Source organism: Balaenoptera acutorostrata, chromosome X (assembly GCF_949987535.1).
Source record: "Balaenoptera acutorostrata chromosome X, mBalAcu1.1, whole genome shotgun sequence".
Lineage (NCBI taxonomy): Eukaryota > Metazoa > Chordata > Mammalia > Artiodactyla > Balaenopteridae > Balaenoptera > Balaenoptera acutorostrata.
In genome coordinates, this window is record NC_080085.1 from 132,282,244 (window position 1) to 132,307,971 (window position 25,728).

Sequence of the window (25,728 nt, forward strand, 5' to 3'; positions counted from 1 at the left end):
TCCTAATAAATCTTCTAAAAAATATATTAGAGCTAATAAATGAGTTCAGCAAAGTTGTAGGATGAAAGATCATTACACAAAAATCAACTGTACTTCTATACCGTAGCAATAAACAATTTTGTTTATAATAGCATTATAAAGAATAAAATACTTAGGAATGAATTTAACAATAGAAATGCAAGACTTGTACACTGTAAACTGGACAATGTCATTGAAAGACAATAAAGAAAACCTGAATAAATGGAAAAATATTTATTTAGTTAGGGTTCTCCAGAGTAACAGAACAGGATACACACACACACACACACACACACACACACACACATACGATTTATTTTGAGGAATTATCTCATGAGATTGTGAGGGCTGGCAAGGTGGCAAGTCTAAAATTTGTAGGGCAGGTCGGCAAGCTGCAACCTCAAGCAGGACTTCTACATTACAGTCTTGAGGCAGAATATCTATTTCTCCTGGAAACCTCAGTTTTTGCTTTTAAGGCCTTCAATTGAGTGGACAAGACTCACCCACATTATGGAGGGTGATCTTTACTTAAAGTCAACTGATTGTCGATGTTGACCACACTTACAAAATTCCTTCACAGCAACACTTACATGAGAGTTTGATTAAATAACTGCAGACTACAGCCTAGCCAAGTTGAAATTAATACACATAAAGTTAATCATCACATCCCATGCTCATGGATGGAAAGAATCTTGTTAAGATGGCAACACTCTCCAATTGATTTACAGATTCAATTCAATCCCTATCAAACTCTTGCTGGCTTTTTTGCAGAAACTGACAAGCTCATCCTAAAATTCACATGGGGCAGACTGGGAGGACTGCTAAGGGGTATATGGGGGCTTGCTTCAGGGGTCATGAGAACGTTTTGGAATCTGGTAGTGGGGATGGCTGCACAACTTTGTGAATATACTAAAAGTCATTGAATGTTACACTTTACATGAGTGACTTACATGACAGATGAATTATAGCTCAATAAAGCTGTTTAAAAAGAAAAGGAAAAGGAAACCAAGGGAATGAAAACCTCCCTCCGATTCAGGGCCAGGGTGGCTGGCTGGGGAAGGGGCCAGGTGTAAATGGCCGACAGCCTTGAGTCCTCGTGCCGGGCATCTGCATGTTATTAGCCGCGGACCCTCCGGATTTAGGACCGTCGGGGGAGAGTGTCCTGAGCCAGGACCGCGAGTCCCCGGCTGGTGTGCGCCCTAAGGGTTGGGACAGGGGAGGCCGCGCACCGGCGGCAGGTGGCCCCGGGCGCGCCTCCGAGCGCCGGGGCGGGGTCTGCGCGCGCCCCGGGCCCTAGTGGGGGTGTGGCGCGGGTGCGCGCGGGTCCCAGGGTTGAGGGAGGCGGCGGGCCGGGGCGGGGGGTGGCGGGGGAGAGGCGCGCGCCGCGGACGCGGCCATTGCGCGAGGGGGGATCGGCTCGCTGGGTGGGGACCCGGGCCGCTCACGGGGTCCCGGGCTAAGCACTGGGCCTTTCCCGGCCCCACGGAGGGGCGGCCCCCGCCCGCGAGCCCTGCCGCTCGGCCCTCCCTGGGCGCCCCCGCCCGGCGCGGTGGTACGGTCCGGGTTTAAAAGGCCCTGGCGGCCGCGGGCCGGCCCAGTGTGTGGGCGGCGGCGGCGGCGCGGGCGCGCGGGGGGTAGGGCGAGGGGTGCGGCGGCGGGGGCGCGCGAGCGGGGCGGTGTGGGGCTCGAGGGCGCGTCCACGTGGCCGGCGGGCGGCCACCCGGAGCCAGCGGCGGCGGAGGGACAGGTAGGTGGCCTCCATCCCCCGCCGCCCGTGCGGGGCCAGCCTGCTCGGCGGCCCTGGGCTCCGGCAGCGCGGGGGTTCGTCTCGGCCTTTAAGGGGTCGGGCCCTGCCCCTGCCTCTCGGGCGCCGGCCTGACTGGTCCTTCGTGCCCGGCGCCGGTAGGGACCGTCCGTCCGCGGCTAGCCCCTCGGCCCGATGGGGACCCTTTGTGGCGGAGGAGCGGCCCCTGCAAGGACTGTTGCGGCGCCTCCATCCACTAGGATCCCCGTGGATCTGCCGGGGGGGGGGGGGTGGTCCCTGGTGGGGGCGGGGCGAGCCGGGCAGGCAGCACCGCGCGGGGCGTTGGGGAGCGGGCGCTAGAGCCGGGTCTCTGCGAGGGTCTGTCCCCACCCTCGGGCTCTGCTGGCAGGGCCGTAGCAGAGAGGCTGGGTGTGCCTGTGATGCCCGAGGCTCCCGGTTACAGGCTGAGGTTTGGGATGGGCACTTGGGCTGCAAATTCTGCCTTTCCAGGTCTCCCTCCCGACCTGTCCCATCCCCATTCTTAGGCCTGTATTCCTGTGCGGTGTGGAGGAGGTGAGGGTGGCATGAGGCCTCCCTTCTCCGTCTTCCTTTCTTCTCTGGCTCTTGCATTAAGGATCCAGGATGCGGACCTGACAAAAGAGCCCCAGAGATGATCAGCCTGAGCTGAAACTTTGCAGTTCCAAGCTGGGTCTTCTCCTTGTTCTAGCAAATGCATTTTTTCCCTTTTCCTTGGTTGCTGCCTTGGTTTGGTTCCCTGCACCCTCCCCAAGCTGGGTAACTTGTGTCTCCCTTGGGGCTTGGGCACTGAGAGGGTATCGCTGAGCCCTGCCCCCTTGGCTGCCACGACACTTCTCTGCTGTCTTTGCTGCCTGGAGCTGGCCGAGGGCTGGGTGTGGCCTGGGGGTGAAGACCCAGCCAAGCCCAGTACTGCTCCTGTGGTCCCCCACCCCATCTCCCCAAAGTCTCAGCTGTATTTCAGAATGTTGCTCCCCTTCCATAGGGCTCCTTGGGCCCCCCTGCGTCTCCCCTTCCCCAGCTAACGTGTGGATTTGGAGGGAGAGCCGCGCAGGGCTGCCTGGGCATCCGTCTGGCTGTGCCTGAGCAGAGCCTGACTTATGTCTGTCTCTGTGCTTTGCTCTGGGGGCAGGCGACTCGGCTTTGTGTTGCAGCCGGTAGGCTAGATGGCAGGCTCCTCCTGGACGGCCAGCAGACGGAGGCCCCTGGGGCGAGGAGGCAGCTGGGGCCAGGAAGGTGGAAGTGGCAGCCCTGGTTCCCATCTGGTCTCAGGCTTTGACGCCTCAGACCTCTGTCCTGGGGTGGTGTCCTGACACCCCCCCACCAATTTGCGATTGTTCTCTCCCTACCTTTTCTCCTTTCCCCAACTAGGGTGGGAGGGACGTCTGTGGCCTTGGCTTGCCCACGGTTGGGTTGCTCTTGTGTGCGGCTGGCCACCCTCAGCTCTGGGATCTGGTGTTTGGCTTCTCCTTTCTGGAGGGCCTCCCACCCTGCCTTTCCTAGCATCTGGCTCTGCTGCCCCCTTGGGTGTGGCCCAGCTGAGGCGAGGCCTCCTGGCTCCTTTCCAGCAGTGGGTGGGGGATGATTGATGGCCCCCAAGCCTGCCTGCACTCGCTGCTCACTCGTGCGCCCTGGCGGAGGCCCCTCCTCTCTCCCAGCCGTGGTCGCCATCTGGGGCTCTGGCATGGTGGTGGGCGACTGGCCTCCACCCTCTGTGGCGTGGCTCTTGGCCTGCTGGGGGCCCTAGGCCAGGCAGGGCCGGAGGCGGCTGGGCGCCCTGGGCCGGGGGCCTCTGACCAGCACTCCCTGTCTCTCCTCAGGCCCACCCCCGGGGCAGCCGCCGGCCATGCCCGCCGTCGGCCTCCTCCTGCTGTTCCTCCTTGCCGTGGGGCGGGCCCTGGGAGGCAGCACGCCCTTCCCTGCCTTCTCAGTGACGGACACCTCGCTCACCCACCTGGCCGTGCACCGGGTGACCGGGGAGGTGTTTGTGGGCGCGGTGAATCGCGTCTTCAAGCTGGCCCCCAACCTGACCGAGCTGCGGGTCCATGTCACGGGGCCCGTCGAGGACAATGCTCGCTGCTACCCACCCCCCAGCATGCGTGTCTGTGCCCACCGCCTGGCGCCTGTGGACAACGTGAACAAACTGCTGCTCATAGACTACGCAGCCCGCCGCCTGCTGGCCTGCGGCAGCATCTGGCAGGGCATCTGCCAGTTCCTGCGCCTGGACGACCTCTTCAAGCTGGGCGAGCCGCACCACCGCAAGGAGCACTACCTGTCGGGGGCCCAGGAGCCTGACTCCATGGCGGGCGTCATCGTGGAGCAGGGCCAGGGGCCCAGCAAGCTGTTCGTGGGCACCGCCGTGGATGGCAAGTCTGAGTACTTCCCCACCCTGAGCTCCCGAAAGCTCATCGGCGACGAGGACGGCGCCGACATGTTCAGTCTGGTGGGTGAGCCCGCCCATCTGCTCGGCCGGCCCCTGACCCCTGCCCTCCCCTCCCCTCCCTTCTCGCCCCTCTGAAGAGCCAGCTCCCATGCCCTCCTGCCTTCACTCTGTCCTGGCTCTGCGTCGGGAAGAGCCCTGGTCCCAGAGCGGGCAGGCTGCTGAGGACGGGAGGGCGGGCCGGGTCCTGGGACGGGGCTGCTCAGCCTGCCCTCTGGAGCCTTTCTGGCCTGGGGTCCTGTGACCCCGCGGGTCGGGGGCAGGGAGGTTGTGGGGGAAGCCCCCCGGGGGCCATGTGGTGGGCACAGGGCCAGGCTGGGTGGCGGGGGCCCAGGGGCCATGGTTGGGGAGCTCGAGGGTGGACCTAGGCCTCGTCCCAGGCTCTGTCCTCCACCCGCTCCCCAGGTGTACCAGGACGAGTTCGTCTCCTCTCAGATCAAGATCCCCTCAGACACGCTGTCCTTGTACCCAGCCTTTGACATCTACTACGTCTACGGCTTTGTGAGCGCCTCCTTCGTGTACTTCCTGACACTGCAGCTGGATACCCAGCAGACACTGCTGGACACGGCAGGCGAGAAATTCTTCACGTCCAAGATCGTGCGCATGTGCTCGGGGGACTCGGAGTTCTACTCGTACGTGGAGTTCCCCATCGGCTGCTCTTGGCGCGGCGTGGAGTACCGCCTGGTGCAGAGCGCCCACCTGGCCAAGCCCGGCCTGCTGCTGGCCCAGGCCCTGGGTGTGCCGGCCGACGAGGACGTCCTCTTCACCATCTTCTCTCAGGGCCAGAAGAACCGGGCCAGCCCGCCGCGGCAGACCGTCCTCTGCCTCTTCACCCTCAGCAGCATCAATGCCCACATCCGGCGCCGCATCCAGTCCTGCTACCGTGGGGAGGGCACGCTGGCCCTGCCTTGGCTGCTGAACAAGGAGCTGCCCTGCATCAACACCGTGAGCCCTCACCCGCCCCCGCCCCTGCCCACGGGCTGGGCCCTCTGCCCCTTCCTGGGTCTGCGGGGCTCGGTCTTGGGAACGACAGCTTCGCCCGGGGTCCCCCGCCCCCGTCATCCCCTCCTTGCCTCTGCTGCTTCTCTTTCCTCCCCGGCCTGCCTTCCCCCCGCCTCTCTTGGTGGGTGTGCTCTCTGTGTGGACCACCCCCTTCTTCTTCCCGACCCTCCCCACCCCGGCCTGCTCCTGCCTGCTCTCCGTCCTCCGCCTCCCTCCTCAGCCCCCGATTTCCCGTGGGGTCCCCCGTAGGACGTGGGGTCTCATTGCCTCTGTCCGGCTGGTGCCCCCCAGCTCTGACTCGTGCGTCCTTCTCCTGTTTCACCAGCCCATGCAGATAAATGGAAACTTCTGCGGGCTGGTGTTGAACCAGCCGCTGGGCGGGCTGCACGTGATCGAGGGGCTGCCCCTGCTAGCCGACAGTACCGATGGCATGGCCAGTGTGGCCGCCTACACGTACCAGAAGCACTCTGTGGTCTTCATCGGCACCCGCGGCGGCAGTCTGAAGAAGGTGAGCCCCGGAACGCTCGGCATGTGGGTCCAGAGCGTGCGGATGAGCCTTGCAGCACCTTGGACGGGGCCTGGCCGCTGGGGGACGGGGGCCTTCCCAGGCTGGGCCCCAGGAGCCCAGCTGTGCTCCACGCACATGCTTGAATGCCACCGCCCGCCGTGGCCTGAATCGCTGGCTTCCTGTGGCTCTGGGGGCAGAGCGGGCCTATCTCCGGGCCTCCCTGCCGGGAGAGCCGGAGCCGCCGTTGCTGGGTCCTCAGTCGAATGAACGAGGAGACAAATGTGGACCTAACCCTCTTTGCCCTCTTGTCCCCTCGTGGGCACGGGGGCTGCAGTGCCGGCAGGGCCGCAGCTGTTCCTGTTCCAGGGTGTTCTGAAGGGACAGGAGTCAGGACAACTGCCACATTCTCCTGCTCACCTGGGGGATGCGGGGCTGTCCCTGGGGGAGGTCGGGGGTGGCCAGGGGAAGGTTTGTGAAGGGAGCCACTGAGCTCTTGGGGCCTGGTCTGCTTCCCTCCTGGTCCCCGTTTTGCATTTGTCACAGCTTTATTGGGGTGTAACTGCCGTGTCACACTGCCCCCCCCCCCGTTTAAAGCATACATCTCAGTGATTTCAGTAAGTTTGCGGAGTTACTCAAGCATAACCGCTATCTCATTCTGGGATGTTGCCATCATCCTAAAAATCCTTTCCCTTTTAGCTCTCACGCTTTCCCTGTCCCCCAACTCTAGGCAACGCTCATCTCTGTCTCTATGTCTTGGGAGGCTTTTTGGACTGGCTGTGTCACCCCCAAGGGCCTCCAGGGGGCAGCCTTGGCGTCCTCCTTCCCTGGTCTGTGGGACAAGGGGGCGGCGGGCAGGCTGGGTCCCTGGCTCGAGAATAGGATGCCCGGGCGCGTGGGGTGCTGCTGTGGTGTCAGGTGGCTGGTCTCGTGGCCCAGGTACGGGTTGACGGCTCTCAGGAGGCCCACCTGTATGAGACGGTGCCTGTGGTGGACGGCAGCCCCATACTCCGTGACCTGCTCTTCAGCCCCGACCACCGGCACGTCTACCTCCTGAGCGAGAAGCAGGTGGGCCCGCGGCAGGCCGGGGGGCAGGGGCGGGACGGGGGTGGGGCGGGTGCTGACACGGCTGCCCCCAGGTGAGCCAGCTCCCGGTGGAGACCTGCGAGCAGTACCCAAGCTGTGCAGCCTGCCTGGGCTCGGGGGACCCGCACTGCGGGTGGTGCGTGCTGCAGCACAGGTGAGGAGCCGCCCAAGTGCCCACTCCCCCCAGCTGCGCCCCTGTGGCCTCCCCCTCCCTGCCCTTCTACTTTCTCCAGCTAACGAGTGGAACCTCTATCCCAAGTGACATCCCTCGCTCGGACCCCAGGGGATGAGGCCGAGGCATGCGGTTGCCTGGTGCCGTGGGCTGGGCTGGCCGTCCCCTTCATCCCCCCGGCCCCCGCTGCACTCCCGCTCCGGGCCTTGCTGGGGCAGCTGTGGGATGGGCCTGGCCTGACCCCGTGCAGATGCTGCCGCCATGGGGCCTGTCCAGGCGCCTCGGCCCTGCATGGCTTCGCCAAGGAGCTGAGCAAGTGCGTCCAGGTGCGGGTCCGGCCCAACAATGTGTCGGTGACATCGCCTGGGGTGCAGGTGAGTGGTGCGGGGGGTGCGGGTGTAGAGGCCCGTGCACACGTGTCAGGGGTGCGCGCAGCTCTGAGCCCTCTGCTTCCCCCAGCTGACCGTGGCCATAAGCAACGTGCCGGACCTCAGTGCGGGCGTGAGCTGCGCCTTCGAGGAGGTGACCGAGAGCGAGGCCGTCCTGCTGCCCTCTGGAGAGTTACGCTGTCCATCGCCTTCCCTGCAGGAGCTCCGGGCTCTCACCCGGGGGCACGGTCAGTGGATGGGCTGCTGGGGGCAGGGGTGCTCTCTGTCCGCGGCTCACGCGTCGCTCCCCTGGGCTCGCTGCAGGGGCCACGCGCACCGTGCAGCTGCAGCTGCTCTCCAAGGAGAGCGGCGTGAGGTTTGCCGGGGCCGACTTTGTCTTCTACAACTGCAGCGTCCTCCACTCGTGAGTACTGGCCCTCCCGACCCCCGTCCCCGTGTCTCTGTTGCTCGCGGTGTCGTGTGGGCCTCAGGCGGGCCCCGGTGCCTTTTGCCTTTGGTTCCCCATGTGCCCCACAGGAGGGACGGTGAGGGGCCAGGCCCGGTCTTCTCCGTGATTTCTGAAGCCTCTCCCCTCCAGGTGCATGTCCTGCGTCGGCAGCCCTTACCCCTGCCACTGGTGTAAGTACCGCCACATGTGTACCAGCCACCCCCATGAGTGCTCCTTCCAGGAGGGCAGGGTCCACAGCACCGAGGTGAGGCGGGCGCCACACGCGAGGGGGCCGGGCTCTGCGCGGGCCAGCCCCTGGCTTTTCTGCTTTCGGTCTTGCGGTTTTCTTGGAGCCCCCTTAACCGGGGGCCGGCCCAGCTGGCTGATGGGCGTTCTCCCCTCAGGGCTGCCCTGAGATCCTGCCCAGTGGGGACCTCCTGATCCCAGTAGGCGTCATGCAGCCTCTCACTCTGCGGGCCAAGAACCTGCCGCAGCCCCAGTCGGGCCAGAAGAACTACGAGTGCGTGGTCCGGGTGCAGGGGCGGCAGCAGCGGGTGCCTGCCGTGCGCTTCAACAGCAGCAGCGTGCAATGCCAGAACGCCTCGGTGAGGCCCACCCGCCCTGCCTCCCTCGGGGGTCCAGGCTGTGCAGGGCTGGGCGTGGTGCAGATCTGTGCCCAGCAGACTGTTCTAGAAGCCTCAGCTGACCATGGCGAGGGACCTTCTGAGTCTTCTGCTGGGGATTTCTGAGCTGGGGGAGGGGCGGTCTGCGCACCTTCGCTGGAGTCACGCGGGTCCCTCTCCCCCAGTATTCCTATGAAGGTGATGAGTATGGTGACACCGAGCTGGACTTCTCCGTGGTCTGGGATGGAGATTTCCCCATCGATAAGCCCGCTACCTTCCGAGGTGAGTGGCAGGATGGGGCTGAGGAGCTTGCCTCCTGGGACGGAGAAGGCACGTGCTGGGGCCGGGCCCACAGCGGGACCCTTCGTAGCTGCTCCCCAGCGGTGCCCTCTGTGCCCACAGCCCTCCTGTACAAGTGCTGGGCGCAGCGGCCCAGCTGTGGCCTCTGCCTCAAGGCTGACCCTCGCTTCAACTGTGGCTGGTGCATCTCGGAGCATAGGTGCCAGCTGCGGGCCCACTGCCCGGCCCCCAAGACCAACTGGATGCACCCAAACCAGAAGGGCGCTCGCTGCAGCCACCCCCGCATTGCCCAGGTCGGCCTCCCCACCACCCGCCGCCCTCTGGGTACCCACTGCCTCGGCTCACCCTCCCGCCTCCCCTCCTGCTCCGCAGATCCACCCGCTCATGGGGCCCAAGGAGGGAGGCACCCGGATCACCATCGTGGGCGAGAACCTGGGCCTCACCTCCCGAGACGTGGGCGTGCGGGTGGCCGGCGTGCGCTGCAACGCCATCCCCACCGAATACGTCAGTGCCGAGAGGTGAGTGCGGCTGTGCGGGCGCTGGGCCTCCCCCCCGGCCTGTGGCCGGGCGCCTGGGCCTGACCTCCGACCCGACCCGACCCGACCCCTAGGATCGTGTGTGAGATGGAGGAGTCTCTGGTGCCCAGCCCGCCACCGGGGCCCGCGGAGCTCTGCGTCAGCGACTGCTCGGCTGACTTCCGCACGCAGTCTGAGCAGCTCTACAGCTTCGTGGTACGTGAGCTGCCCACCCCCTTCCCTCTCCCGCTCCTTCCTGGCGGGGGCTGTGGCCCGGCCCTGCTGGGCGCCTGCTGTCTCCCCACTCCCCTCAGGGCTGCTTCTCCTGTAGACGCCCACGTTCGACCGCGTGAGTCCCAGTCGGGGCCCAGCCTCGGGGGGCACGCGAATCACCATTTCCGGTCATTCTCTGGACGCCGGCAGCAGAGTCACAGTGACCATGAGAGACAGCGAGTGCCAGTTCGTGAGGTGAGTGTCGCAGATCGGGGCCGCGGGGCCGGCAGGTGGCAGCCCTGGGCGGCCCGCTCCAAGTCCCCGCTTGCTGACATAGGAGGGATCCTGAAGTGATCGTGTGCATCTCGCCTGTCTCCACCCTGGGCCCGAGCCAGGCCCCCATCACCCTGGCCATCGACCGCGCCAACATATCCAGTCCCGGCGTCCTCTACACCTACACTCAGGACCCCACCGTCACTCGCCTCGAGCCCACCTGGAGCATCATCAAGTAAGGCCCTCGGGAGAATGGGGCCTGGCTGGCAGAGGGGAGGCTGGGGGCCAGGTCCTTGAGTGCCCAGCCTGGGCCTCGCCTGGTGACCGGGTGACCCAGGGTCGGTGGGGCCCTGGGCTCCCATGGCAGCCTCGATAATGCTCCAGGGCTGGGCTCAGGGTGGTGAGGAGGAAGCCTGAGGCCCCTCACCCCCATCCCTAGTGGAAGCACCGCCATCACTGTGAGTGGGACCCACCTGCTGACGGTCCAGGAGCCCCGGGTCCGGGCCAAGTACCGAGGCATCGAGACCACCAACGTGAGTGCCAGCTGCCGCCATCCCACCCCTGACCCCCTGCCCGCTGTGGCCTCACATGCTGGGCTGCCCACCTTTGTCCCCACAGACGTGCCAGGTGATCAACGACACTGCCATGCTGTGTAAGGCCCCCGGCATCTTCCTGGGGCGCCCCCAGCCGCAGGCCCAGGGTGAGCACCCTGACGAGTTCGGCTTCCTGCTGGACCACGTGCAGACGGCCCGTTCCCTCAACCGGTCCTCCTTCACCTACTACCCCGACCCCAGCTTCGAGCCACTCGGGCCCTCTGGGGTCCTGGATGTCAAACCTGGCTCCCACGTAGTGCTGAAGGTGCCGGCGTGGTGGGCGCCTAGGGCGGGAGGGGCGGGGCGGTGGGGAGCCCTGGCCAGCAGCGCTCTCCATCTGCAGGGCAAGAATCTGATCCCTGTGGCGGCTGGCAGCTCCCGCCTCAACTACACGGTGCTGATCGGGGGCCAGCCGTGCACGCTCACCGTCTCAGACACGCAACTCCTGTGTGACTCCCCCAGCCAGACGGGCCGGCAGCCGGTCATGGTGGGTAGGGGGCAGGGAGGCCGCCAGAGCAGCCTGGGGCGGGGGTGGGGGTCAGCTTACGGCGCCTGTCCCTGCAGGTGCTGGTGGGCGGCCTGGAGTTCTGGCTGGGCACCCTGCACATCATGGCCGATCGGGCGCTGACCCTGCCGGCTGTGGTGGGGCTGGCGGCGGGGGGCGGGCTGCTGCTGCTGGCCATCACCGCCGTGCTGGTCGCCTACAAACGCAAGACTCAGGATGCCGATCGCACGCTCAAGCGCCTCCAGCTCCAGATGGACAACTTGGAGTCCCGGGTGGCCCTGGAATGCAAGGAAGGTGCCTGCATGGGGGTGGGGGGTGGGGCAGGCGGCAGGGGCTCCCTCCTCCCTCGCTGCTCACTCTCCCTCACCGGCCCTCCCCAGCCTTCGCTGAGCTGCAGACAGACATCAACGAGCTGACAAACCACATGGATGGCGTGCAGATCCCCTTCCTGGACTACCGGACCTACGCCGTGCGTGTGCTCTTCCCGGGCATCGAGGCCCACCCAGTGCTCAAGGAGCTGGATGTGAGTGCCCCCTGTTGCCTGCCCATGCCCTGTCACCCCCAGGGCCACCTGCACCCTCTGAGATGCCCTGTCCCCCACCCTGCCCCCAGACACCCCCCAATGTCGAGAAGGCCCTGCGTCTCTTTGGGCAGCTGCTGCACAGCCGCGCCTTCGTGCTCACCTTTATCCACACTCTGGAGGCTCAGAGCAGCTTCTCCATGCGCGACCGTGGCACTGTGGCCTCGCTCACTATGGTGGCCCTGCAGAGCCGCCTCGATTATGCCACGGGGCTGCTCAAGCAACTGCTGGCGGACCTCATCGAGAAGAACCTCGAGAGCAAGAACCACCCAAAGCTGCTCTTGCGCAGGTACTTGGGGCCCCCTCCGCCAGCCCTGCCCCTCCCCTGGGAGGCCCAGCCCTGCCCGGCCAGGGCCCCAGCACCCCTTTCACCCTAGGACCGAGTCGGTGGCTGAGAAGATGCTCACCAACTGGTTCACCTTCCTGCTGCATAAGTTTCTGAAGGTGCGTGCGCTCGAGGGGCAGGCGGGGGCGAGGGGGTGTGCGGGGGCAGCCGGCCGCAGGCGGCGGCAAGCTGTGTCCCGGCGCTGGCTGCAGGAGTGCGCCGGGGAGCCGCTCTTCCTGCTCTACTGCGCCATCAAGCAGCAGATGGAGAAGGGCCCCATCGACGCCATCACGGGCGAGGCCCGCTACTCCCTGAGCGAGGACAAGCTCATCCGGCAGCAGATCGACTACAAGACGCTGGTGAGCGGGGGGCCAGGTGGGCAGGGTATTGGGCCTGAGGGGACGCCTCACCCAGGACCCACCCTGTGGTCCCCCCTTGCCCTCAGACCCTGCACTGTGTGTGCCCGGAGAGCGAGGGCAGCGCTCAGGTCCCGGTGAAGGTTCTCAATTGTGACAGTATCACCCAGGCCAAAGACAAGCTGCTAGATGCTGTGTACAAGGGCATCCCCTACTCTCAGCGCCCCAGAGCTGAGGACATGGACCTAGGTGAGGCCCCTGCCCTCTCCTCCTGGCCCCCCCCACCTCCTGTGGCCGCGTTACCTTGGCTGGCGTTCACTCTCCCCACCTGAGCTCTGTCCTCTGAGGGCAGTGGGCCCAGGGTCCCAGGGGACGCGGAGCAGGACCTCAGAGCTGCCTGTGGCCCGCAGAATGGCGCCAGGGCCGCATGGCCCGCATCATTCTCCAGGACGAGGATGTCACCACCAAAATCGAGTGTGACTGGAAGAGGGTCAACTCACTGGCCCACTACCAGGTGAGGAGCCGGAGGTCCACTCACGCCCAGGGCCCCTGGGAGCCATGGCCCTGCCCCTCCCCCCTCTGGCCCCCGCATCACAGGCCCCCCTCGGGGAGCCGTGGGAGCTACCCCACACGTGCCCTGCCGGGCCGGGGTAGGCGGTGGCTCAGGCCCCTTGGCTTCTCGGCCTCCTGCATTGCCCCCCTCTCTGTCTCTGGGATCTGCAGGTGACAGACGGTTCCTTGGTGGCACTGGTGCCCAAACAAGTGTCAGCCTACAACATGGCCAACTCCTTCACCTTCACCCGCTCTCTCAGCCGTTATGGTAGGCGTCCTCAGTGTGGGGTCTCTGCTGGCCCCGTGCCCTGCGAGGCTGTGTTGGCCGTCGTGGGGAACCCCCAGCCCCACCCCGTCTGAGCAGCCAGCTTGGCTCTGGCGGCCCCCCTGGACCCTGCTCTCAGGAGGTCTCTAGTTCCTTAGAGCCTAGAATGCGGTGGGCCCGTGAGAGCAGACGGGCCCCCTCGGCCTGCAGGGCTCCGAGATGGAGGGGAGCGAGGCCACGGCGATGGCCTAAGGGGCACACCACCCTCTGCCCCAGAGAGCTTGCTCCGCACGGCCAGCAGCCCTGACAGCCTCCGCTCTCGGGCACCCATGATCACGCCCGACCAGGAGACGGGCACCAAGCTGTGGCACCTGGTGAAGAACCACGACCACGCCGACCACCGAGAGGGAGACCGAGGCAGCAAGATGGTCTCGGAGATCTACCTGACGCGGCTGCTGGCCACCAAGGTGTGGGCCTGCCCCGCGCCACCCTGGCCTTAGTGCACGTGCCTTCTAGCCCGGCCTTGGCCCTGGGGTTGGCCCGGGCTGCCTGGGGAAGGGGCCACTGGATTGTTCCAATCCCAAGGGACTTGCTCAACGCCTTTGCTACGGGAACTGCCACCCTGAGGTCGAGGCCAAGCTTGCCTGAAGGGTGCTGGCCGAGCAGGGAAGCCTTGCTCGTTGTCAAGCCTCTCCGTCCCCGTCTGTCCTGCCGTGGGGACGTCCCGCCCTGGCTCCCCGTCAGCTGGTGTCCTTGCTGCGCCCCTGCAGGGCACACTGCAGAAGTTCGTGGATGACCTCTTCGAGACCGTGTTCAGCACGGCGCACCGGGGCTCGGCCCTGCCTCTGGCCATCAAGTACATGTTCGACTTCCTGGACGAGCAGGCCGACCAGCGGCAGATCAGCGATCCCGACGTGCGCCACACCTGGAAGAGCAACTGGTACTGCCGTGCACCGGCCCTCGGGCGGGGGCGTGAGGAGGCTTGGCTGGGGCTCGGGGACCACGGTCAGGATGCCAGCGGGGGCTTGGCTGGTCACCCTGGCAGGAGAGGACAGCGGCCTGGCACTGGCAGTGCCGCCGAGCACAGAGAGCAAGTGCGTGTGATTCCGCAGGTGGGCTCTGCCGGGGCTTCAGGCAGCTGGGATGTGGGTAGTGTGGCCAGCACCCAGAGGTGCCCTTGGCCCTCAGGGCCTTGCTGCTCAGCTGATGGTACCGCTGACACAGGGCAGAGATAACCGGAAGCCCGGTCCAGGGCTTAGCCGTGCGAGGGGGGCGCGTTGAAACTCACTGAGGACAGAAGACCGTTCACTCTGACTTTTCACCGCTTGAAGTCAGGCAGAAAATTAAAGAAAAGGCTGCCACCTCTCAGTGCGTCAGTCTTGCCGCCTGTGGGCCTGCGGAGGTGAGCGCGGACGGGAGGGTGTGCGCGGGGAGATCGGGGAGCTGCGGGCCTTTGTCCCTCTGTCCAGCCTGCCCCTGCGCTTCTGGGTGAATGTGATCAAGAACCCGCAGTTCGTCTTCGACATCCACAAGAGCAGCATCACGGACGCCTGCCTGTCGGTGGTGGCCCAGACCTTCATGGACTCCTGCTCCACGTCCGAGCACCGCCTGGGCAAGGACTCACCCTCCAACAAGCTGCTCTACGCCAAGGACATCCCCAACTACAAGAGCTGGGTGGAGAGGTGGGCCCCAGTGTGTGGGGGGAGGCGGGGCCGGGACCCCAGGGGACGCGGCTGCTGGGCGAGGGGGCAGGAGCTGCGCCGCCACGGGCTGGCTCCTCTTCGGGAAGGCCTGGCTTCAGGAAGAAGGCCCGGAGGCTGGCCTGGCAGCCAGGGCAGGGGCTTTGGCTTTTGTGGCGCCTGCTGGCACGACCTCCTCGGGGTCCCAACAGGTACTACCGGGACATAGGCAAGATGGCGTCCATCAGCGACCAGGACATGGACGCGTACCTGGTGGAGCAGTCCCGTCTCCACGCCAGTGACTTCAACGTCCTGAGCGCGCTCAGTGAGCTCTACTTCTACGTTGCCAAGTACCGCCAGGAGGTGCGTGCCGCCCCCTCCGGCCCCTGCTTGTTGGCTCTGAGGGTACTGCTGGTGGCAGAGGCAGGGGCGTGGTGGGGGTCAGCGAGCCCAGCTCTTGGATTCCTCACAGTTCCTCCCCCAGCCAGGCCCTTAAGGTGGCACAGGTGACACTCTGTAGATGCTGGGATTTGAGGGACCCAGTAGAGAAGCCACTGGCTGGAGCGCAAAGCTCTGGTCCGGCAGAAGTTAGGGGCCGGGAGCACACGGAAGGCTGGGTTGCCGATGGGCTGGGGCCAGAGGTGGGCGGGGTCAGCCCACCTGCCTGGTTTGTGGCTGGAGAGTCGGGGAAGACAGATGCGCCCGCTCCAGGGTTGGATTCCTGGCTGGAGATAAGAATGGGTGGGCCCGGACAGGGCCCCGAGCCTGGATGAGCTCCCCAAGGGGGGCGGGGCGCCACGGGCAGCTGGAGAGGGAGACGTGGCCCAAGCACTGAGCCCTGGGACACTCAGAGGTGGCAGAGAAGAGGGGGGACCGGCTGCAGAGTCTGAGGAGGCTCGGGAGGGGCCCCCGAGTGCCAGACGGGTCCTGGAACACGCGTGAGGACCCCCCACCCCCGCCCTGGGCGTCAGGGAGGAGGGAGCGATGGGCTCTGTCAGGTGCTGCCCATGGTTAAGGGAGGTGAGGCCCGAGATCGCGGAGACCTGGGTGAGAGAGGTCTGGGGTGGAGGTGGGGGTTAGCAGGGGATGGGAAATGGGGGCCTCCAGTCCAGACCACCCTTTGGGAGGCGCTGTGTGCCGGCCGTGGAAAGGAGGGGAAGAGGGCTGTGCAGTTGGAGGAGGGGTTGGGGTCAAGGAGGAGCTGGAGGTCCTTTCGGAGGCCAGAGGCTGGGCCCCTCCCACGTGCCCAGGGCCCCAGCGGGGAGGGGTACGCTGAGACCCGAGGGAGGGGCGAGCCCACGCTGGGGAAGGGGGGGCAGCGGGGGGGGGGGCTTGGCCAGGAGGAGCCCGCCCCTCAAGAGCCCAGCTCGGGGCCTCTTCCTGCAGGTTCTCACCGCTCTGGACCGAGATGCCTCTTGCCGGAAGCAGAAGCTGCGCCAGAAGCTGGAACAGATCATCGGCCTCGCGTCCAGCAACAGCTAAGGGAGGCGGACCCCGTGAGGAGGGGGCTTCTCAGTCCTGAGCCATCCCCCCGTGCAGAGGGGCGTCTCCCGCCTGGGTCCCGGGGCTGAGCCCTGGATCGGGTGGCATGAGGTCACCGGGCCAAGATGCCCTGGGCACAGCCGGGCCCCCATCATTAGTGCCTTGCTTTGGGCCCTGCGTGGGGAGGGGGTGACCGGACCAGGCCCCCCGACCCGGCAGCAGCAATACCCCCGCCCTCCCACCCTCGTGCCGGGGGTTGTGGTCGCCCCTGCCCTCCTTGCTATTTATACCCCAACCACCTATTTATTTAATTTATCTCCACCTCACCGTCGTCTCCATCTGTAAATACGCGCCCCCTACTCCCCCGCCCCCCAGAGGTTGCCAGCCTCACTCACCTTCTCTCCTTGAGTCCTCCCGGCTCCCTTGTGACAGGGTCAGCCTTGGCCTAGCCTCTGGCCCCGCCCCCTTGCCCTGGCTGGCCCCACCCATGCCGAGGACGGGGCCTCGGCACCAGCAGCCCTTGGGGCGGGTGAGGCACCGAAGTTGCCCTCGGACGGTGGCTCGGCCAAGGGGTCCCCCTGCGGCCACTGCAGCAGCCCCTCCAGACTTCTCGGGCCGGGACTGTACCCCCTCCCGGGGCCCCGATCTCTCTCAGCGCCTGAAGAGCTTGAACCAGACTCCTGCCAGAGTGTGAGCTGGGCCTGGGGGCACCGAACTCCCCTTCTCCGGGCCCTGCTGCCAAACCCCCTCGGTGTGGTCTGCGTGTCCGGACCCCTCATCCTCCGCTGCCCTGTCCTGCGCCCGCCCCGAGGGGCAGAGGCGGCAGTGCCTTACTCCTTCGTCCTTCTGCCTCCTTGGAGGAATCTGGCCCCGGCCCGCGCTCCTGGAAACCCACTTGGCCCCTTTTTCTCTTTTTTGCATGAGGTTTTCTTTGTCCTCGTAATTTTTTTGCCTAATTAAATGTTGAGAAATGGACGCAGTGTGTGGCTTTGTCCTCAGGGCAGGCGGCTGCTCCCCGAGCGAACGTGGAAGCAGGTGGGGAGGCTGTCGGACTCTGCATGAGCTGCTCGCCCTTGATGGGGGGGAAGGGTGACACGTTGCAGGGTTTCTGAGGACTTGAGGAGCTCCAGGGCCACGTCCAATCCATCAGTGAGTCCTGGTGGCTCCACCTTCAAGACACATGCAGAATCCGCCCCCTTCTCCCCACCTCCACTGCCCCCAACTGGTCCAAGCCGCCCTTGTCACTTGCCTGGATGCCAGGGTCCCCATTTCTGCCCTGGCCGCCCTCAGCCTTTTCTCACCATGGGAGGCACTGGGACCCTGGTAAGATACACAGTGGACCTTGTCCCCACTCTGTTCAAAACCATCCAGGGCTTCATGGCCGCAAACGCCTTCATATCTGACAACTCTTTACTGTCCCAAGTGCACTGCAATCATTGTGCTCCTACCTACCTCCTGCCTCTCACCCTCTTACGCCGCACGCCTGTTCAAGTAATCCGGGTGGGGAGAAAGCAGGATGCGATTTTAAATAGAGCGGCCGGTTTTCAGGTGAGCCAGGGGGATCCCCAGAGGAAGAGCGTTCCAGACTGAAGAGAACCAGTGCAAAGGCCTTGAGGCAGGAGCCAGCCTGGCATGTTTTTTTTTTAATAAACTTATTTATTTATTTATATTTTTGGCTGTGTTGGGTCTTCGTTGCTGCGCATGGGCTTTCTCTAGTTGCAGCGGGCAGGGGCTACTCTTCCTTGCGGTATGTGGGCTTCTCATTGTGGTGGCTTCTCTTGTTGCGGAGCATGGGCTCTAGGTGCGCGGGCTTCGGTAGTTGTGGCACGCGGGCTTCAGTAGTTGTGGCTCGTGGGCTCTAGAGCTCAGGCTCAGTAGCTGTGGCACATGGGTTTAGTTGCTCCGCAGCACGTGCGATCTTCCCGGACCAGGGCTCGAACCCACGTCGCCGGCATTGGCAGGCGGATTCTTTACCATTGAGCCACCAGGGAAGCCCCTGGCCTGGCAGTTTTGAATGGCTAAGGAAGCCAGTGCGGCTGAATCAGGATGAGCAAGCGAAAGGGTGGGAGTGGAGAAGATCGGAGAGGAAACGGGCTGGATCACATCTGGCTTTTTTTTTTTTTTGGCTGCACTGGGTCCTCATTGCTGCGCGTGGGCTTTCTCTAGTTGCGGCAAGAGGGGGCTACTCTTCGTTGCAGTGCACGGGCTTTTCATTGCAGTGGCTTCTCTTGCAGAGCTCGGGCTCTAGGCGCGCAGACTTCAGTAGTTGTGGCGCGCGGGCTCAGTAGTTGTGGCACATGGGCTTAGCTGCTCCGCGGCATGTGGGATGTTCCCGGACCAGGGCTCGAACCCGTGTCCCCTGCATTGGCAGGTGGATTCTCAACCACTGCGCCACCAAGGAAGTCCCTCACATCTGGCTTTTCAGGCCACTGTTAAGTTCTTTGGCTTTGTCCCTAAGAGTCCCTTTTGGAGATTATTTTTAACAGAAGAGTGATGCAATCCGACTTATGTTTTAAAGCAACCTGGCAGCTTCACCAGTTCATCTGTCAGGCCAAGGTAGTAGGCTGATTCTGGGCTTTGCTGGGTGAGGGAGGGAGAATCAGATTGACGTCGGGCCCTAGAGCCTGGGGTACTGTAGCTCGGGAGCTGCTGGCAGAGAGGAGCCTGGGGAACTGCAGAGGGTCCCCCTGGAGTATCAGGGGGTGCTGATCACGCCCCGGGCCTGGGAAAGGGCTGCCAGGAAGGATTAAAGGTAACTATGCTCAGGGCTCAAGCAGGACCTGGATGAGCACCTGTCCCCACTGGCCAGAATGGAAACCTCGGAATTCAAGAGGCCTGAGGGAGGGCACTCAGACGGGTCTTGCCTCAGTAGCGGGAAAATAATTAATTCTACACTAGAAGCTGCTCTAGCGCCATGTAGCAAATCTTAGAAGCAAGATTCTAAAGAATCAAACTGTCTCCAAGTAACCACAGCACCTGAGAACAAAGTTCGAGTATGTTTAGGGATACAAAAATACCCAGGACCCAAGGGAAAACATACAAGGTCTGCTATCCAAGCAAAAACACTTGGCATGAAAATAGTAAAGACCAGCCCATTAGAAGGAGATAGATAGAGCAATCAATAAAAGGCAACCAGATTGGAAAGGAAGAAGTAAAACTTCCAAGATCTCAGGATATTTTAGAGGGAGCTCACTCCCCCTGCCCAGATCCTGAGCCAGGTGTGCCAGCAGTTTTCTTCGCTGATCTGAAACAAAGCCAGTGAACTACAAAATTCCTAGCCTAGTGTTTCTGGGTTGCTTGCTCTTCTCACACACAGTTTTTTATTTTTGCGGGACACTAACCTAATGGTGACATAGATGTGGGGAAACCAGAATTGTGGTGGGAGGGCACAGTTTCTGGAGTGAGTAGAATAGAACCATTTGGGGAGGAGGCAGAGGGACAGTGGCGTGAAAGTGCTCAATTCTCATCTCCCCATCGATAATTAAAGTCTTAAAAATGGTTTTTAAAAAGGGAAGAAAGAAAAAGACCCTTGCTGTAGCCACCAGAGCTGCTGCGTGCCGGCGGGGGAGATGCTCCTTCATCACCGTCATCGCCATGCCCACCGCCACCATCCCCAGCACCAGCGTCCCCCTCCCTCCAGCCCACGCGGCCAGAGCTCTCTGGGTTCTGTCCCGGCAGACTCCGCTCACGCACATGCAGGAACAGGGACCGGATCTCCCCGCCACTGGCTGGCAAGAATCCCCTAAATGCAGCCAAAAGATATGAAACACAGGCTGTGAAGAAACTGGGCCTCAGGCGAGGGAGGACCCTCAGTGACCTCTGGGAGCTGAGACCCCGAAGAGGTGAGCCGTGCAGCTGCCCCAGCTTGCTGTCTACACGGACTGTCCGGACCGAGTCCAGCCGCCTCCCCGGGTCTCGGGGGTGGATCGCAGAGCGCAGGCAGCCGGAGCTGGCGGGTGGAGGACCGGAGAGGACACAGCGGCACAGGGGGAGAACCGTGCCCAAGGGCGGAGGGTCCATTGGAGTGCGCTGAGGACCCCTGAGCGGCACCAGCGTGGAAGGAAACTCTGCGAGGCGGGGGACAGGGCCACCCGAAAGGATGGAAGGTGACTCTGCCCAGCGCTCGAGCAGGACAGGGGCTGGGGGCCGTCCCCACCGGCCACAATGCAAACCTCATAACTGGGGAGGCATCCGGAAGGGGGCTCAGAAGGCTCGCACCTCAGTAGTGTGGGAAAAAAATGAATCCTATGGGACTTCCCCGGCGGTCCAGTGGTTAGGACTCCGCACTTCCAATGCAGGAGGTGCGGGTTCGATCCCTGGTCGGGGAACTGAGATTCCACATGCCACGGGGTGCGGCCAAAAACTAAAAAAAAAAAAAAAAAAAAGTGAACCCTACACTGAAAGCTGCTCTGGTCCCACACAGCAAATCTTCAAAGCAAGACTCAAAAGGATCTGTCCCCAGTAATCTAACAGCATCCCAGAACAAAGCTCAAAAAATATGTCTAGGAATACAAAGATACCCAGCACCCAGGGGAAAAGGCTCAATATCTGACACTGAAGAAAAAACTACCAGGGATACAAAACAGCCAAATCTAATCCTTAACCAGGAGAAAAATTCATCACTGAAAGGCACGCAGATTGGAAAGGAAGAAGCAAAACTGCCTTTATTCTGAGAAAACGTGATCAATGATGAAAATCCAATGGCATCTACCAAAGAACTACTAGAATAAGTGAGTTTAGAAAGGCTGCAGGATACAACACCTTTTACAGGAAGCTAACTCCTTCTAACTAAAGGCTTAAATGACTGTCCTAGCACTTTTTCTTCACTGATTTGAGACAAGACCAGTAAGCCACAAAGCTCCTATTCGAGTGTTTCTCGGTTGTTTGCTGTTGTCATACAAACCCAGTTTTTAAAAAAATTTTACCGAGGAGACCCAGTAGTGACAAGGACGTGCGAAACCAGCGTTCTGGTGGGAGGGTACATTTTCTGCACAATTTGGAGAGCAATTTCACACACTGCAGCGTGAGAGCTTTACATATTTAACCAATTCTACCTCTTGTAGTCTATCTTAAGAAAACAATCATTCAGGCAAAGCTCTACATACAAGCATTCCACTGAATCATTACCTATAATATGGCAAAAATTGAAAATAATTTAACATTCAATAATGTATCTTTGGACTTCCTTGGTGGCGCAGTGGTTAAGAATCCGCCTGCCAATGCAGGAGACACGGGTTCGAGCCCTGGTCCGGGAAGATACCACATGCCGTGGAGCAACTAAGCCCATGCACCACAACTACTGAGCCCGTGTGCCACAACTACTGAAGCCCTCACGCCCTAGAGCCCGTGCTCCACAACAAGAGAAGCCACTGCAATGAGAAGCCCACGCACCGCAATGAAGAGTAGCCCCAGCTCGCCACAACTAAAGAAAGCCCGCGCACAGCAACGCAGCCATAAATAAACAAACAAACAAACATATAAATAAATAAATAAATTAAAAAAAATAATGTATCTTTTATGTATCCATTCAATAATGCTTTTGAAGAATTTTTAGAAAAAGGTTCATGTTAGATGAAAAATATCAGGAAAAATGCTACACTTACAAAATATTATTACTGTTACACATTTACTACATAAATACCACTATAAAACTAAGAAAATATTCCAAAATGTTGACAGTAGTTAATACTGAACGACAGACAGGACCTATCCTCTTCCATTTCTTAAACTGTCTTCAGTTACGTTGTGCTACTTGAATATCTGAATCACAGAACCTCCCCTCCAATCTAAGGACAAAGGCAAGAATATTTAAAGGTGCTGTAGTTGAAAATAAAGTCAGACATAGCATCGTAGCTCAGTTTTATTTTCAGTAGTTAAGAAACATTTAAGCACCAAACAAAGCAAGTGAACCCTCAGCACCCAAGGGCCAGTAGAGGCAAAAGGTGAGGCCCCCATAATAAAGCGGCAACTACTACAGGAATCACTGCCCTAGGAGGGATGCACTGTCTAGGAAGGGACACAAGTTTAGACCTTAATCCCCTTCTCTAGCCCTGGCTTAGCGTGCAACAGGGGGCCCAAAGCGCTGCATGGTCCGTATCACCAGAGAAAGCTGGTCAAGAAAGTTGACGATGGAAATTTGGAGGAGGTGGGAATCTTCAGCTCTCCAGTGGCTAAAAGTGACGGAAAAAGAAAATCAAGGTGATGGTAGCAACCCCTCCAGTCCCTGGCTCTGCCCCTCTATGACACCGAAGCCGCTGCCATCTCCACTGGAGTGCCCGCTGGGGCGGAGATGGGTCCAGTGCACCGCGTCACCTCCCTAGATCCAACCCTGGAGTGTCTCCGAGTCTCCAATAGAGCGCCCTTGGGGGAGACTGGCCCGGCCACCTGCTGCCACTCCCAAGCAGCCCTTTCTAGAACTTACACCGCCAGGACGCTGCCGTTTACTGTGAGCTCCTTCCCAACAGCCCCATGGTGCAGTTCGGCATCTGGGGCCAGGGACCCACGGGCGATCTCCGCCTCCAAGGTGGACGGGAAAGGCACACTTAGGGCGCTGATGGAGATTCGGTTAAGGCACCATCCACACGGATTTGGTGCTTTGGGCCCTGTCTCAGGGCACCCCGGCCAGTCTCACCCCTTTCAGGACTGCTTCCAGCACCCTCCCAGACCACTCCTGGCCCTAATCCACCCCAGCCACCCCGCTGCCCCGTGCTCTCATTTCTTCGCCCCCAGGCGCCCCGGGTTTCCTTCTGCCCTTATTTCTCCCCCTCAAGACCACCCGCCAGCAGCCCCTGACTCCCCCCTTCTCCCCTTCGCTCCCAGGCTGCCCCTGACTCGCCCGTCCCTCTGTCCCACCTCCCACCGCAGGCAGCCTGCAGCCCATTCCCCACTCCGCCCTCGGGTAGGATACAATACGTGCGGCCGGCTTCCCGGCCTTCTGGCCGTGGACGCGGGGTGTCCGCCCGGCCCCGGAGAGTGCTGTGCCGGCGCGACACACAGAGCTCCGTCGTTTGCAGCGGCGGCAGCACCCGCGCTGCGAGGGCCGCCCCGACCCCCCCTGCCCCCCTGGCTGCCCAGGCCTTCAGCGCCGCCCGCCATCCTGCCTGCGCCTGCGTCCGCCTCTGCCGCCTGCATGGCCGCAGCGCTCCGCCTCCGACTCCGTCTTCGGGCCGCCGGTCTCCCCATCCGCTCTCTCCGCGGTCGGCTGAGAGACGACGGCTCCTTCCTGAAGCTCCGCCCCCTCGCGCTGACTCCGCCCCGTGCGCCTGCGCAAACAGGCCCTGCTGAGGCCGAAGGGGTGCGCGGTGGGTTCCCGCGGAGCCGGCCCGCGGCGGGGGGGGGGGGGTTCTCCAAGACGCCTTTGGCCGCAGAGAAACTGAGGCTCCCTCCCAAAGCCCTGGCCCTTCGCAAACTGTGTGACGCGATTTTAACTTCCTTTTTCTGTTTTCCTGCAAGTTTTTGACAGTGACCTTATACGACATTTTTAATCAAAAATAAGTTTTTAAACTGCCGTGAAATTTCCGATGGTGATAGTCCTGTTAGTTTTCTGTTTTCCTACTTTGTAATCATAAGGAAGGGCAAAAAGCTGAACTGGGTCACCGAAGCCTGTTGGATCTCCCCGAAAATAAATCCTAAATCACCCCACTTCTCTCCACACAGTAGAATCAGTTCTTAATTTTTGATATAAATCACATCATATCATGTCCTTGCTTAAAATCCTAAAACAGTTTCCCTTTGCCTTTGGAATCAAAACCAAACTCCTTCCTGTGTGACCTGGCTCCCGGCTCCTCCGCTCTCTGCCCCCACCTGCCTGCTTCCTCACTCTGTGCAGCCTCTAGGGTCTTTTCTCTGCTCCTGACCAAGGGTGGCCTGCCCCCGTCCCCCTTTGCACTTACTCTCCTCTTTGGAAGCCTCTGTCCCCAGACTCCGTGGCTGGCTCCTTCGTGTCGTTAAGATCTTGGCTCCAGTGTCACCTCTGAGAGGCCTTCGGGATCACCAATCTAACATACTACCCCCAGGCGCCCTTCATCACATTTGCCCATTTCAGTTTGCTGCGTTTCTAATAATCTGAAATTGTAACTTTGTTTCGTTCACTTCCGTTGATGTACTGTCTCTGGTACACTTTCACTGCAGTTTATGCAGTAGGTGGTTTGTTACTTGTCGGATGAAACAGAGTATTAAGCAAGTACAAAACTCAGTGTCTTGGGCCTAGCAATGCCACATGTAGGAAGTTACTTCACAAATATGAAACAACATATTTATAAAATTACTCATTGTAACATAACTGGTAATAGAAAACTATTGGACACAACACACATATCCATCAGCAGGGAACTGGTGAAATCAATTGTGGTTCATTCATACAACAGTCCTAAGCAGCAGTAAAAAGAATGAAAATCTCTAATGAAAAATGAAATGATTTCCAGGATATATTGTTATATGAAAATATGAGAAAAGCAGGGTGCAAATGACAACTGCACACACGCTCACAGACACACATGCTTATTGGGGAAAAAAAATAAGGAGGATGGAAAACCCTGAAACTAGTGAAAATTATCACCTATAGGGGGTTGAGATGGCTATGAGATTTCTTGTAATATACCCTTTTGTGTAGTTTTGACTTTGAACCATGCAAATATTTTATATGTTCAAAAATACGTTTGAGGGACTTCTCTGGTGGTCCAGTGGTTAAGACTCTGTGCTCCCAATGCAGGGAACCAGGGTTCGATCCCTGGTCAGGGAACTAGATCCTGCATACTGCAGATGAGACCCAGCGCAGCCAAATAAATAAATAAAAATTATATATATATATATATATATATATATATATATATATATATATATATATATTTGAAAGAGTGAAAAAAAGCTAAAATTGAATATAAACAAAAGCAAAAAAAAAAAAAAACAAATAAGCCTAACTGCATATCCAATTGATAACAGAACCACACAGAGAAAATAAGTCAGGGAGCTTCCAAATTCAGCCCTCTGACTGTGCTCCCTTCATGGGATACATTCTAAGGACAGAAAGACTCCACTCTATTCTCAGTATGTATGTTGTTGGCAATGATAGTGCTGAGGTGATTGTGAAGCTAGAGTCTAAGGTAGACTCTATCTGGTAGAGGACATGAGTAAATATATCCATATATGGATGTTGTCAGGAACATCACTGTGGAATGAGGGAAGGTGAGAAAGAACTGTACTGCCAGATTGGAATTGAGGACTGCAGTATGAACTCTTAAAAAATAGATTTCCTAGTTTTGTCCAGTGAAAGAGTCTAGAAGCATTGAAACTCCAGTAGCAATGAACACACCCTGTACCCAGACCTTGGTTTCTCAATACCATTCTCCACTAAAAGGAACCAGAGGTCCTTGGAGAGGTGGAAGATTCTAGGTATGGGGCAGGAAAAAATACAAGATGAGCCTGGAGCACCTTGTGGTGCCAGAAAGTAAGGACATGCTTGAAAAGCAAAAGGATGAGGCATGTCAAAGGGACATGGGAGCCAACCAGAAAGAACCAAAGCTAGAACATTTGAGCATCCAAAAGGCTATTAAACCTTTTGGAGGAGGCACCAGGGAAGGTAACGTATATGTATTCACTTTAAAATTCCATTGAGCTGTACATTGACGATTTATGCACATTACTCTATGC

The 25,728-nt window shown here is 60.4% G+C and overlaps 2 protein-coding genes across 6 annotated transcripts; one reads left to right on the top strand and one right to left on the bottom strand.

Moving 5' to 3' along the window:
• Positions 1-1,626: 1,626 nt before the first annotated feature.
• Positions 1,627-17,055, top strand: PLXNA3 (plexin A3). 5 transcript variants are annotated; one of them, XM_057538409.1, is made up of 33 exons: positions 1,627-1,765; positions 3,619-4,241; positions 4,644-5,183; positions 5,566-5,748; positions 6,685-6,813; positions 6,885-6,985; positions 7,254-7,377; positions 7,463-7,619; positions 7,696-7,795; positions 7,970-8,084; positions 8,224-8,424; positions 8,628-8,724; positions 8,845-9,035; positions 9,115-9,260; positions 9,353-9,473; positions 9,589-9,725; positions 9,808-9,978; positions 10,183-10,276; positions 10,362-10,601; positions 10,680-10,823; positions 10,901-11,135; positions 11,222-11,364; positions 11,454-11,710; positions 11,799-11,865; positions 11,959-12,105; positions 12,192-12,351; positions 12,513-12,616; positions 12,826-12,922; positions 13,130-13,386; positions 13,690-13,859; positions 14,389-14,601; positions 14,811-14,961; positions 15,985-17,055. In XM_057538409.1, the coding sequence occupies exons 2-33, from the start codon at positions 3,645-3,647 to the stop codon at positions 16,078-16,080; spliced, it is 5,685 nt and encodes a 1,894-aa protein (XP_057394392.1). In that variant the 5' UTR covers positions 1,627-1,765; positions 3,619-3,644; the 3' UTR covers positions 16,081-17,055. The 5 variants fall into 5 exon arrangements, with proteins under 5 accessions (XP_057394392.1, XP_057394394.1, XP_057394393.1 ...); XM_057538411.1 differs by having other exon boundaries at positions 13,196-13,386; XM_057538410.1 differs by having other exon boundaries at positions 11,496-11,710.
• A 4,867-nt stretch (positions 17,056-21,922) lies between these two features.
• Positions 21,923-23,317, bottom strand: LAGE3 (L antigen family member 3). Its single transcript, XM_007184598.3, has 3 exons — positions 22,988-23,317; positions 22,502-22,630; positions 21,923-22,250 (listed from the first exon to the last, which is right to left on the bottom strand). The coding sequence occupies exons 1-3, from the start codon at positions 23,260-23,262 to the stop codon at positions 22,136-22,138; spliced, it is 519 nt and encodes a 172-aa protein (XP_007184660.2). The 5' UTR covers positions 23,263-23,317; the 3' UTR covers positions 21,923-22,135.
• Between the last annotated feature and the right edge of the window lie 2,411 nt (positions 23,318-25,728).